General features: G+C 36.1%; 1 protein-coding gene across 1 annotated transcript in view; it reads left to right on the top strand.

Annotated features, from left to right (window-relative positions):
• The window catches only part of FBN2 (fibrillin 2), a 144,385-nt gene that overhangs the window by 55,283 nt on the left and 76,494 nt on the right, over positions 1-12,608 (top strand). The window contains exons 11-16 of the mRNA XM_071731664.1: positions 2,055-2,174; positions 2,744-2,869; positions 3,491-3,613; positions 4,701-4,823; positions 10,646-10,798; positions 11,709-11,762. Coding sequence (XP_071587765.1) covers positions 2,055-2,174; positions 2,744-2,869; positions 3,491-3,613; positions 4,701-4,823; positions 10,646-10,798; positions 11,709-11,762 — 699 coding nt within the window. The remainder of the gene's footprint in view (positions 1-2,054; positions 2,175-2,743; positions 2,870-3,490; positions 3,614-4,700; positions 4,824-10,645; positions 10,799-11,708; positions 11,763-12,608) is intronic.

The following is a 12,608-nucleotide window of genomic DNA, read 5'->3' as shown; positions in this document are numbered from 1 at the left end:
GGTTAAACATGTCTGTCTCAGGTTTGTTTCCTGTTTATACTGCTGGAATATGCATGCTTGCAATGCAAACTCAAAGCCAACAACTCCTATGTATTAATATTTATTTGCCAATTCCCTCTTTTATCAAGAGCTTATAAAAATAAGAATGTCTTCAGATGCATATTTTATATGGAAAGCATCTGATGCACATGGCTTGAGCAGGATTTTCTAAGCTTAAGTCAGCTATTTCCTAAGGAATACTGCATTTCTGCTGTATAATTTATAAACTAATTTACAGTATGACCCATTTCTAGTATGAATTTCTCTTCTTTAACAGATGAAGCAAGCTGAAGCCCATAATAAAGAAAATGATAAATGTCATATAGGCAAACAAAACAGATGAGTGCCATAGCTAGTACTTACATGATTCCCCTGTCCTTGCATATACTAAAACAAGATAAATATACAGTAAAGTTGTTTGAATTAAGGCATTTGACAAAATGCTATGAAAAGGACATACCAGTTTAGGCACTAAACTTGGTAGCTGAGGGCCTTGTTCTGAAGGAGTTATGTGTAAACTCAAGTCAGCTGAACGCTGAGGAAAAAAATACCCAATGCAGCACTCACGAGAATGATCAAGGCACTACAGAGAAGCATGGGAGAAGGAAACTGTTATAATTACATAGAAGTTTACCTATAAAGACACAGTTACCGTTTTCCTCATTATATTTAATACTCTGAATTTCTTTTATCTCTATCTTGCTTAATTCTTGTGATTTTATTGGAGTGCTGAGTGGTGGTATCAGCTGCTATGCAAATGTGAATGGGTTAAAAATGAAGAGTCATTTGCTTTGCCTTTATTAATTAGACTTTTTACCCAAAACAGTATGATTGTATCAAGGCATGAAGAGTGCTGTAACATAGCTCATTAAATCAGTGATTTAACGAGTTAAAGCCTACATGATTTAACCGAGTTAAAGCCTACATAAATGAAGGTATGAATAATTTCAGACCTCTAAGTGAAATGGAGGCCATAGCTGGAGGGAAAAAACACAGATCAGCAAATATGATTGATGAGGAAAGGAGGATTTCATCAAGGAATCTGTTCAGTTTGTAACCTGTGAATTTAGCCATAACATGGACTATCTAGTCAGGCCATCTTCTGGTAGATGCAGGAGGGCCTGAGCTCACAGCCTTACTGCCAGACTAGAACGATGCACTTGCTCCATTCCTTAGATCACAGAGAGTAAAGATCCTGAGATCTTTTGGTGGAACATCATGGGGAAAAACAGTCCTATTTTAGAGCTGGGAACAGCTGTCTTGGGCCAAAGAAACAGCTGACTGACTGGTAACTGCTTGGGGATTGATTTGGGAAGAGGTTCTCGAAAGAAGTTTTCAGGGTCCTGTGTCAAATGAGAGTTATTTTTACCTGAGACTGAAAGGGGTTAAATTGGGTTTTATTGGACCCAAATTTGGGAAAGAGAGTAAGAAACATGATAGAAATGAAGTATGTCGGGTCTGGAATTACTCAAATGCAAAGACTGAGTGGGGTTGAGGATGAAATGAGCTGTAAATAATTGTGATGTGGTGCACAGACTGTGGTCTCATTAAGAATCCCTCCTGCTGGTGTATGGCCCTTGCTCAGATTTCTGCATTTAACCTGTAACATACTGGGAATTTTTTGATGCCTTAATCTGCTCATAATTTCAAATGAATGAATGACCATTCAGCTAAATGAAACTATGTTGAATAAAATGTTGTTTGCTTTCTTAGGCAACTGTCAGATCCCATGTTTCAGAACCCTCACTCTTACATTTTCTTTTGTCTATCAAGGCAGACAAATATAGACAAATATCAATATAGATAGATGGTGTAGTAGCAGTTAACTTCTTGAAACTGTCCACATAGTTGGTTTAAGAACAGCTCTGTTCTCAGGAAAGCAGTGATTTTGCACTAAGAACAAGTTTTAGTATTTAACAATTGACAGGTACCCTCTTTCTCAGTTAGAAACTTCTAGACTTGAAAAAAGTTGTGTATGCTGTGAAGTAATTAGTGCTCCTCTGTTATGCCAACAGATGTTGATGAATGCATATCAAACCCATGCTCTAATGGAGACTGTGTCAACACACCTGGTTCATATTACTGCAAGTGCCACACAGGTTTCCAGAGAACTCCTACTAAGCAAGCTTGTATTGGTAAGAAACTGCTTGTCTTGGGCACTGCAGATGTTCTGACCTCTCACGTCAGATCCCACTAGAGTTCTAAAATCAGTTAGCAAGGTGATTTCAGTAAGTTCCAAGTGTTACTATATTAATTGAAGCTCTAGCTGTGGGCTACCATTCCAGTTATTCTGTTGTTGTCTTTTGACATCTCTCCATTATTCTGGAGTATCTGTCACTTGGACAGGGAATTGTCTAGCTGGGAGCTCTACAAAAGAAAATAATAAAGATATAGACTATTAATATGACAGGTGTGTGGTTATGGGTATGTGTGTATGCAAATGAATGTGTGAGTCAGTTTTTATAAATATTCATAAAGAAATTGCTCAGCATCACAAAATGTAGCATTTATTGTACAGGTCTGAAAAATAATAGTTTTCCTATCCTGATGCAATGTGAATAAATTCTTAACCAAATTTGGATTTTTTCCCTAAATAATATTTAAATAACATGCCACTATTTTTCGAAGCAGTATTTTTCACTATGTATGTTTTTATCTCAATTCTCTGAATGTGTATATTTTCATTTTTAATCTTTTGCCTTAGATGTAGATGAGTGCATCCAGAATGGTGTTCTTTGTAAAAATGGTCGGTGTGTAAACACTGATGGAAGTTTCCAGTGTATTTGCAATTCTGGTTTTGAACTAACTACAGATGGCAAAAAGTGTGTGGGTAAGAACTCTTCTAAATAATAATGGGGAAGGCATTAGCTCGGTGATTCTGGAAATTGTACTCCACACTAAAATAAAGGATTAACTTTTTTGTCATAAGGTACAGCCTGAAGTGAAGTTCTAGTTCCCACATTCAAATAGCTATTGTATGGAACTCCATGATTTTAAAGATAGATTGAGGTAACTTTTGGTTTTGAAGCAAAGTGAGTCTTTTGTAACTCAATGCCAAGAACAATATTTTTCCCTAAAGCTTCATAGGAAGTGTTCCATATATCAGCGCTGCCAAAGAAGTAACTGTTTTTAATTTTGACTATACTGTATCAAAAAAACCTTCCTAGACAAACATCAAACTCTTAACTCTGTCAGGTGATTGAAGCTTTTTATCCTTTTGTGTAAGAAAGAAAGATGCACCTTGTTCTTCCCTAACACAGTCTGCTGAAACACACAAACTGATGACAACAGGAAAAGAATTGCTGCTGTGTCTATAGAGTGAAAATTCTTCAGATCCTACATCTGAATTATGAGTAGAATTTAATCTTGAAGGAATATGTCACATCAGTCCTGATTGTTTATTTTCCCCGTGTCATCTTTTGGAATCAGTATTCATTGCAATATTTTGCAGACCATGATGAGTGTACCACTACAAACATGTGTTTAAATGGGATGTGCATAAATGAAGATGGGAGTTTCAAATGCATCTGCAAACCAGGATTTGCTCTGGCTCCAAATGGGCGTTACTGCACTGGTATGTTGAACTGAGGGGTAATGCATTAAAACAATCTTGATTGAAAACATCATTTCTGGTCTATGCAAGAGTGGCAGTCTCTTCATGTGGATTTATTATCATACTAATAGCTTACAAACTCACTACATTAGATTTCTTAAACTGTCTAGAATAGGAATATGTCTTTAACTTACAAGAAGAAATAATTGAATTATTTAATCGGAGTGAGAAAACAACAGATGATAAACTAACATTTAAAAAGTGTTGGTACATTGTAAATACTTCAAAATCTGCGGGCTCTTTGTGAAGTGGCAAAATGAGCAGCAGCCTGGGAAAATTAAAAGATTTAAAAGAATTTACATTGGTGAACAAACACAAGTATGCTTTCCCCAACATTGTTCTGAAAATTCAGAGTGCATAATATTTAAGGCATTCTATTTGCCAGCTAGTATCACAAACTTTTTGAGTGGAAATCATTGAAAACTTATCTTAGACATTTTAAGAACAGCGTCTTATTAGTAGCTTCTGTTTAAGTAAGCTAAGGGAAAATACCTGCTGTCACCAGTAGAAGCAGGTTTGAACTTGCTTCTTTTCTAGGAAGTGCAAAATCATCTAAATTGTTAGTTTTCTGATTTGAAGCAGAAACTTTATTATTATTATTATTATTATATTAATTGCAGTTTTCTTAATATGCATGCACCTAGGTTATTGAATTAGAAATTTATGACTACTGCAAAGTTCTTTGACATTAAAATTTACCTTTATATGGATATTCTGTGTTTAGTGCTTCTTCCTTAGCCATAATCAGAAGCAAAATTGTAGAGTCATGGGGTAGACAAAGGGGAAAATCTGATAATTTGTTACTAATTTTGTTTAATAGAGAATCTAATCCTGCAGTTTATCTTGGGTTGTTTTGGTGTGTGGTGGTTTTTTTTTTCAGTGCGCAGCTAGAATTTTGACTATTTATTTATTAAATAATGTTACTAGAAACAAAACAAGAATATGTTGATAATTCACATGGACACATAGAGTAATTAGATAAAAATATTAATTCTAATCTACCTTAAAAACAGTTAATAGATTGTTGAATTGTGTTGCATCCTGATAGATACTGATGAATGTCAGACATCAGGAATTTGCATGAATGGTCATTGCATAAATACTGAAGGATCCTTTCGGTGTGAATGTCCATCTGGCTTGGCTGTTGGAGTTGATGGTCGTGTGTGTGTGGGTAAGTGATTTTATCTTTTTCATTGAAAAACAAGTGGAATTTTCATGTTGTCAGATTTATGAAATATATCAATTACATTATTCTAAAAAATTTTGACATAAAACCATAGGCGGTATGTTCTAGGTAAAATCTGAAGTATTGGTCTTCTGTTCTTCAGTGCATTCTATGCATGCATGTGTGTATTCATAGATATGTGTTTATTCATATTTATGTTTAGTTTGGCATCAATCACTCCTGATCACTAAAACAGACACGTAACTTGGTTGTGACACTGACATTTTTGCACTCTCCATTTCTTTCTCTAATCTGGAAACATCTATTCTCCCTGTACCATAGTGATAAAAAAGAAAAAGGTCTAGTAGGAGGAATAGTGAAAACGAGGTAGACTTGTTCCTGTGAACTCAAATATTGTTAAGAGTTATTAGGAAATCTTACATTATGCTGTCCCGTAAATCTAGTGTCAACAGGTTTATAACACCTGTGTTACAACACCTAGTGTTATTGCTATAATTAAACTTACAGTATTTATTCTTCCTGGGATCTCTTTTTGTTTTTGAGGCATACCTGTTCTAGTCTGATGATGAGTAATCTTTTTTCAAGTAACTGGAACTGCAGCCTCTTCCCTCAAATGTTACTGAAAGTTAAGAGATTCTTGACCTAATTCCACAAAGAGCTCTAGCTTAACTTTAGGAGGCTTTCTCCCTAAAAATCAAGCATTTTCAAACTGATGATGAATAAAAAAAGCATTAGTGGACATGAGGTATTTAGTTCCTTATTTACTACTGATTGCTGATGAATAGGGTGGAGAGGAATATACAATTTACAAAAATTTCTAAGAGTGATGGGCTGCATACACTATGGACAGCAACACTGCGAAGTGTTAAGCCAATTTAGTCCAAAGGATGTACTGTCTTTCCATTCTTATTTATATTAGAATATCAGTCCTGTATACACTAAGCTTCTTCTAACTCATGAATGTATCTGTCATCAGGCATATTGATGACCCAAGGCTCAGTGATTGGATAGATATGCCTTTGAGCTTCAGCAGTGCCTGGAATGAGGCCTCCTTGAGTGAAAATTACACCTCTGGCAGCATCATAGCACATAAGCTTCACTTTTGGTACATGGCTTTGTGTGCTAGATGCTTCTGATTACTGGACTGGCTAGATCAGGCCAGCTTGTTGTGTCATGATGAGATAGCAGAATGAGATAGAGAAGAAACCATTGGATAAGGTCTGCAGTAGTCACATGTATTAGTTAGTGAAGACACAGTCAAAGAGTTGTTCTTGCTGATGGGTGCATAAAAAGTCTTATCTGTGTATTTCCAGAAAACTGAATCTCAGTGTTTGCACGAAAGAAATGTGACATACTACATCCTTGTGTTGTTATTATCAGTTACTTTAAAAGAAAATTTTAAATTGTGAAGAAGTTTATTTATTGTTTTTAAAATAAAATCTAGTGCAAGCTATCCCATCAAGTGCCTGTGCAAGCTGGCCCTTCCTTTTACCACTGCATTTAAAAAAAAAAAGTATGATGGACAGTCAGAGGGGCTTTAAAAATAGGGTAATAAAAAAACTTTCTCAGTCTTGCAGTTGGAACCCAAATATTTGTTGTTTTAAATGATTAAGATTTTGAATAAGCAAAACTGTGCTAAAAATTGAACCAACAAAAGCAAGGTTTGTTCTTACATAATAACCAAGTTGTTTTTCTGATTATTAAACATTTTGAGAAAAGCAATGAAAAGATGAAACAATGGGAAAAGACTTGGTATACCAAGGTTGTTTCTTTTATTTTTTTTCATTTATTTATTCTTTTTTAATGCAGAATTTTTCACTGCTTAGTGGCACAGCAGCAAAACCAGATTTGAGTACAAGCTGTTCAGTGCCTTTTTTGTCATCCAAGGTGGTCTCATCTTTACCCTGTCCGTGATACAGCTGAATAAGTGTGGGACTCAATTTTCTGTGCTTTCGTTTACCTGTCACAGACCAGGCTGCTTAAGGCTTCACAGATTGGTCATCAGCTGTGAGCACCTTTTTTAAATTGAAAATGTCACATGCTCCACATATCACATAGTTTTTTGTTTACCATATGTGCTTAATTTTTCAATGGGAAATGCACTTAATATGATAAAAATCATAGAACAGAATCAAGATATATTTAGAAAATTAATTTAGAAAAGATTATGTAATCATTCCAGGCTTAGAGTAACATTGGAAATTTCAAAGACTGCACAACAAAGATCTCATACATGACCTTTACCAGATAATTTGTCTGCCAATCTACTGTTCCGAATTATAGGTGTGTGTGTGTATACACACATGTGTTTACATGTATATATATATATATATATATATATATATATATATATATATATATAGCATGCTGTTCTAACTACAGAAATTCTCAGTCTCACTATTATGTTCCATATATTACATGAGCTAAGTAATATTTTCTAATGAGCTAAAGAATTTTCAGACATTCTGACGGCTGGAAGAGTACTTGTAGTCTGAAAGTTAGTAGTTTACATTGGGCTTCCTTTTAACAGTATTTCCACAAATATGCTAGGCAAATAGCAAATATAAAACCAAAGGAGCTACAGTACAATTCTCTCACTGTTACTTTGAGCTGTATTTTACTTCTGAAAAATGCCATTAATCCTGGTGGAATTATTCTTAGAAAAAATTGGCTTTCTGTTTAGTATTCATATAATGTCAGTCAGTCACAACATGTATATTGGAAAAAAAAACAAAGAGGGAACAAATGTGTGGGAAAGGAGCAATTAGATAAGTGCTTTGAGCCAAACTTGTATTTGCAGGCATTTTTATGTTTGGCTGTACTTCTGACTGCAGCTGCATGCCTGGATACCTCATCTGGATCTCAGATACCTTGAATACCTCAGTCTGTCTCAGAACTTGTACTGATCTGTGTCTGTAGCTTTGTTCAATGTTGTTTCTTCTCTGCTGAGATGCTTTCAATTATAATTCAGTCTGCAGTTCACATCTCTGCCTGGAACTGTAGCCACCCAGGACAAATAGGTAAGTTTTATTTTACCCAGGCTATTTTGCAGAATCACACCTCAAATTATGTGTCATGACCTTTTAAGGCACTTGGATGGGTAGAGTGACATTTACAAAAAATACTTCAACCCCTGGTCCACTTGACCTTGACCACATATATGACAGGGATAACATCTGCAGATGTTTAAGTGTTACACCACAAAATTTAAAGAGTCGGGAAATGTTATTCTTTGGGAAGCAGCAGAGTTTCCCACTAGGAGGTACATTGTTACAGCAGCATTAATGCTAAACTCTAATCCAGAGCATAAAATATGTTCTTCAGTTGTTCTGAAATTACTAGCCAAGACTGATCAAAGTGTACATGAGAAGCAGTGCAGGTTCATTAGTAAGGTGCACACTCAGTAGTGGCATTACATGGGGAACCTGAGCTTGGCGGGGTGACTACAGCAACTAAGCATGAACAAAGCAGTGCCAGTCTTTCTCATTCTTGTTATCAGCACAGGAAGTGCAGCCTAGGAAGGACATTCTTCCTGTCATACAATCACTGTTTTACTTCTGGGGGAGCCTGCTTGATTCTGTACCCTGCACAGGCTTTGTGAATCACCGACTCTGTAGATAAAACTGTTTTCTTATAAATAGCTAGACAATCCCCCAAATTCCATGTGCTTCTTCTCTAAAAACATTGTGTTATGTGGAAAAGCACTTACTCTCCTCTTATGCAGAGCAACTGCTCACTGCATCTGTACTGTCCAGCTGTTTCCCACACTTCACAACTTTGAAGACCTTCCCATGGAATATGTATTCCACACTTTTCCAATCTTTTCTCCCCCTGCAGTTTCCCTCGGTGCTATTTCCTTCCATTGAATTCCTTCTCCATTCTCTCCAAGACACCCAAGAAGGAAAGCCCTCCTTTCTGTAATAGGGCAATGAGCAAAGCCCTTTATACATGGCAGAGCAACACTTGGTTTTGTTAGAGATGGAGGGAAAGGATGCGATGCAACTAATTATTTTGCAGAGTACATGAACAGACCTTTCTTGTGCAAAAATTCTTCATTGTTGTCAAGTATAATAAAGTTTTTCTGCTGTCAAGTGCAGGCAAATTGTTCTGACTTCACCTTGATTCTTGGCAAGGAATAAGCCCTGAAATCTGGGCCACGTTTAACTGTGCTTCAGAACTCTATGTTTCATGGGATACCAAAAGCAAGAGAAAACATTTATATACAGGCAATACTTTTTTATAGGAGTGAGCTTCCAACACTCAAAGAGCGGGCCAAGCACAGAGAAATTGCCAGTTCTTACGCAGATTGGCACAGGGTGTTGAATATCTACTCTAAGGTTTTTCATGCAACTTTTCCTTATTGTTTGTAAGCCATTTTTTAATCTAGGTAACTGTCTGAGTTCTCTCAAATGCTACTTAATTTCTGAGTGTACTCAGATGTCTCATGTCATGGACACAACATGAGGTAGTTGTACTGGGAGTTTGCTGATGACAGCATAAATTAAAGCCACGGTCAGATGCCTGAAACAAAGAGTAGTTCTGTAGCTCCAACAAGCGTCTGTAGAAGTATAGGAGTCAAAACTAAAGGATAATTACTCTGACTGTATCTTGCAATTCTCAACCATGCGTGTAGGTGGACTGCCCAGTCACATGCCTAAGATCTCCGGTATTATACTATAAGCAGATATGTAAAAAGCATCTAATCCTTAAATGACTAAAAAAAATGCAACAACTACAAAAAACAAGCCAAAATACATAAGAGACATTCTCATAGTTCTTGAGTATGTATAGCAGATGGTTATATCTGCAGAGGCTAAAGGCCTGCCTTGGAAGGTGTATGTTACTACATTTTACTGATCAAGTCAGTCAAATTTATTTTTATGACTAAATCATCTAGAAGATTGGCAGTATGCATGTGGTGAGTCCTACAGCTGTGTGGGTGTTCTGTGTAATTTTTCTGCTGTCTTTTATAGCATAATTTTCAAAGCTGGAGACCTTGCAGGTAGTATCTTCTTTGTGTAAGAAATGTTTATTTGCCCTGACCATCATGTCCAGCTCTCTTCCCAGAGGTGGCACCGTGATTTCCATGGTGGCTTTTCAAGTACAATCCTCCAGAAATTTCTTAAGTTTGAGGCAGTAGTGCCGCTTTTCCTACTACCAGGTCATGTGTAAGAATAGCTAAATTGCTTTTGCTAGCTAGTTATTGGGACTTCTGTGATATCCTGAATGTAATCCAGCAGTGGCACCATTTTACATATAAGCTATTAAGATAACCACATCACATAAATGCTGGTCAATCTGCTGAAATTGTATTTCTATTCAGAATTTATAAATATAGTGCTCCTCCTTTTGGAAATAGTAACACACCCCCATGTTACCAGCCCTGGGCTGATGCTGAGTTATTTGATATGAGAAACCATCTTGGAAGTAAGTCAGATATCTGCATGCCCAGGTTATGGTTATTGTTCTTCTCAAAGGGAAAAATTAATCACTACATGCTGATTCAAACCATTCTGTGTTTCTTACTGAGATGTGTGTTGACGGATTTACAAAGCTCCTCTGATATGTGGGTCATATGTTATACTTTGAAATTTGCCCACAACAGACTAACTTGGATGGCTTTGAAGTGCCCTAGAGAGAGAGGTCTGGGAGCTAACCATTGTGAGACTTGGTGCCATCAGGATTGTTGTTACAGAGCAATGTGGATGTAGCCAACCCAACCATTTAGCTGAACAAAAGAATATGTTTAACTCTCGTTGAGAAAGTATGATGATGTGGATTTTATTCCTCTGCTTACCCTTTCCTAGATACTCATATGCGTAGCACATGCTATGGAGGCATGAAAAAAGGAGCATGTGTCCGTCCTTTACCTGGTGCTGTGACAAAGTCTGAATGTTGCTGTGCCAATCCTGACTATGCTTTTGGAGAGCCATGCCATCCCTGCCCTGCTAAGAACACGGGTAAGATTTTGTGTTTCTTTAAAAAGTACAGTGAATGTACAGACTTAGAGTCTTTCTTAGATTATGTTGTTCATTTATTTCAGGCTTCAAAGAGAAGTGAGCAGGGTACTTAATGCAATTTTACACTCATTCTGGAAATTATTTCTTCTGTAATGAAAAACTCTCTGGTACTTAATGTTGAGTATTTGTGGTATTATGCATTGAAATGCTTAAGGTGAACCTAGTTCTAGAATGGGACAAGCTGTGACAGAAATCAAGATGAAGGTCATGAGTATGCTATGGATTAAGTTGGGTTCCTGAATTAAGTGTTGACTATAATTAGAAATACTTGAAAGAGAATAAGTAGATAATAAGTCTGATAAATCTGTAAATTTCCTAGTAAAATTAATCCAGTTTAAAAGAGCAGCCCATATTAATTTTAGAAATCTCTATTTCACTTTATAAGAATCAGTTAATCCAAGTAACAGGAGGATGGATTTAAAAAAAAAATCTCTTGAATATAGAACTGAGGTGATATATATAGCCTATATTTCCATTCAGTGTCATTTTCTGAGACAGGAGAAAGCAATTTAGTAGAAATGTAGTAAAAGTGGCATTATAGTTGAAAGCAGTAATTTAAGGTGACAGTTCTATCAGGACTATAATGAAATCAATTAAGTGTTTAATTCTTGTTATCAGATTTTGTTTTTATATATATGTGACAGTTTAGGGTGGAACACTAGTTGCCATAATTAGCTATATTATCTGTAAATGTAATCTGTAAATTTCACGTGAACTTTGGCATTTTATTAGCTACTTTTTAGAATTTTTTTTTAAATATCAGGTGGATTTAGTTTAGGATTAAAGAAGGTGAAAAACTGGTAATAACATACTCTTTTTTTTTCCCTACATGTCTTTTTCAACTGAGTAGCTGAATTCCATGGCCTCTGTAGCAGTGGAATAGGTATTACTGTGGATGGACGAGGTATGTTGCACTTGTTTCTAAATGTGAGTCAAGGTTTAAAAGAGTATATTTTTACCATTGTATTTTTCTTTAACATACTAAAGTGGAGGTTTTTGCCTCAGGATCATGATGTTGATTTTAGTATTTTCATTATCAAAGGACAATAGTTAAGTGTTGTCTAAAGAAAAGGCCAGAATTAATTCTATGCAACATTGGGTTCTGCTGGACCTTGACAAGAAAAAAAAAGTAACCCATTATAAAGGTTTGATCTGTGATGTATTTTTTTGGAATAGGCATAAGATAGTGCTCTCTCAATTTGGAATTGACAGGAGCCACTTGCATTTGCAGTTGATTTTCAGTGAGCTGGGATACTAATAGATCAGTTTTTAATTCCCTATCCAATGTTCACTACATGGACCATTTCCATGAAGGGATCATTTTTTTGGTTAGATAGACTTGGAAGGGAGCTTACTAAAAAACATCCCCATGAAAAAAAGTCCTGAAAGCGAGGACTTGCATTTAATACTGGGAATTGTAAAGCTTCAGCTCCTTTTTCTAGCACCACAGAGAGAGGGATTCTAAAAATAATAGCTGAGCTAGACCTGAAGTAGATGTGATGCATGCTGCAGCTGCCAGACTAGCAGCATGAGTTGAAAAAGGAATTGTGGAACACAGTATTATGATTTATTGTTAGATAGTTCCCTGGTGAATTAATAAAGTTGCAGCCAAATTAAAGCAGATATGTATATTTAGTACTTGCTGGCTTTTAATGTATGTAGCTTTTATCTTTGTCAGCATTAAAGCTCCTATTCAGTTAATCAGGAACAAAATAAGACTCTCTGATCACTATACTTATTATCAGCCTAC

Source organism: Heliangelus exortis, chromosome Z, assembly GCF_036169615.1.
Source record: "Heliangelus exortis chromosome Z, bHelExo1.hap1, whole genome shotgun sequence".
Classification (NCBI taxonomy): domain Eukaryota; kingdom Metazoa; phylum Chordata; class Aves; order Apodiformes; family Trochilidae; genus Heliangelus; species Heliangelus exortis.
Note: the sequence above shows the minus strand (reverse complement) of the source record. Positions and strands in the feature narration are given on the sequence as shown.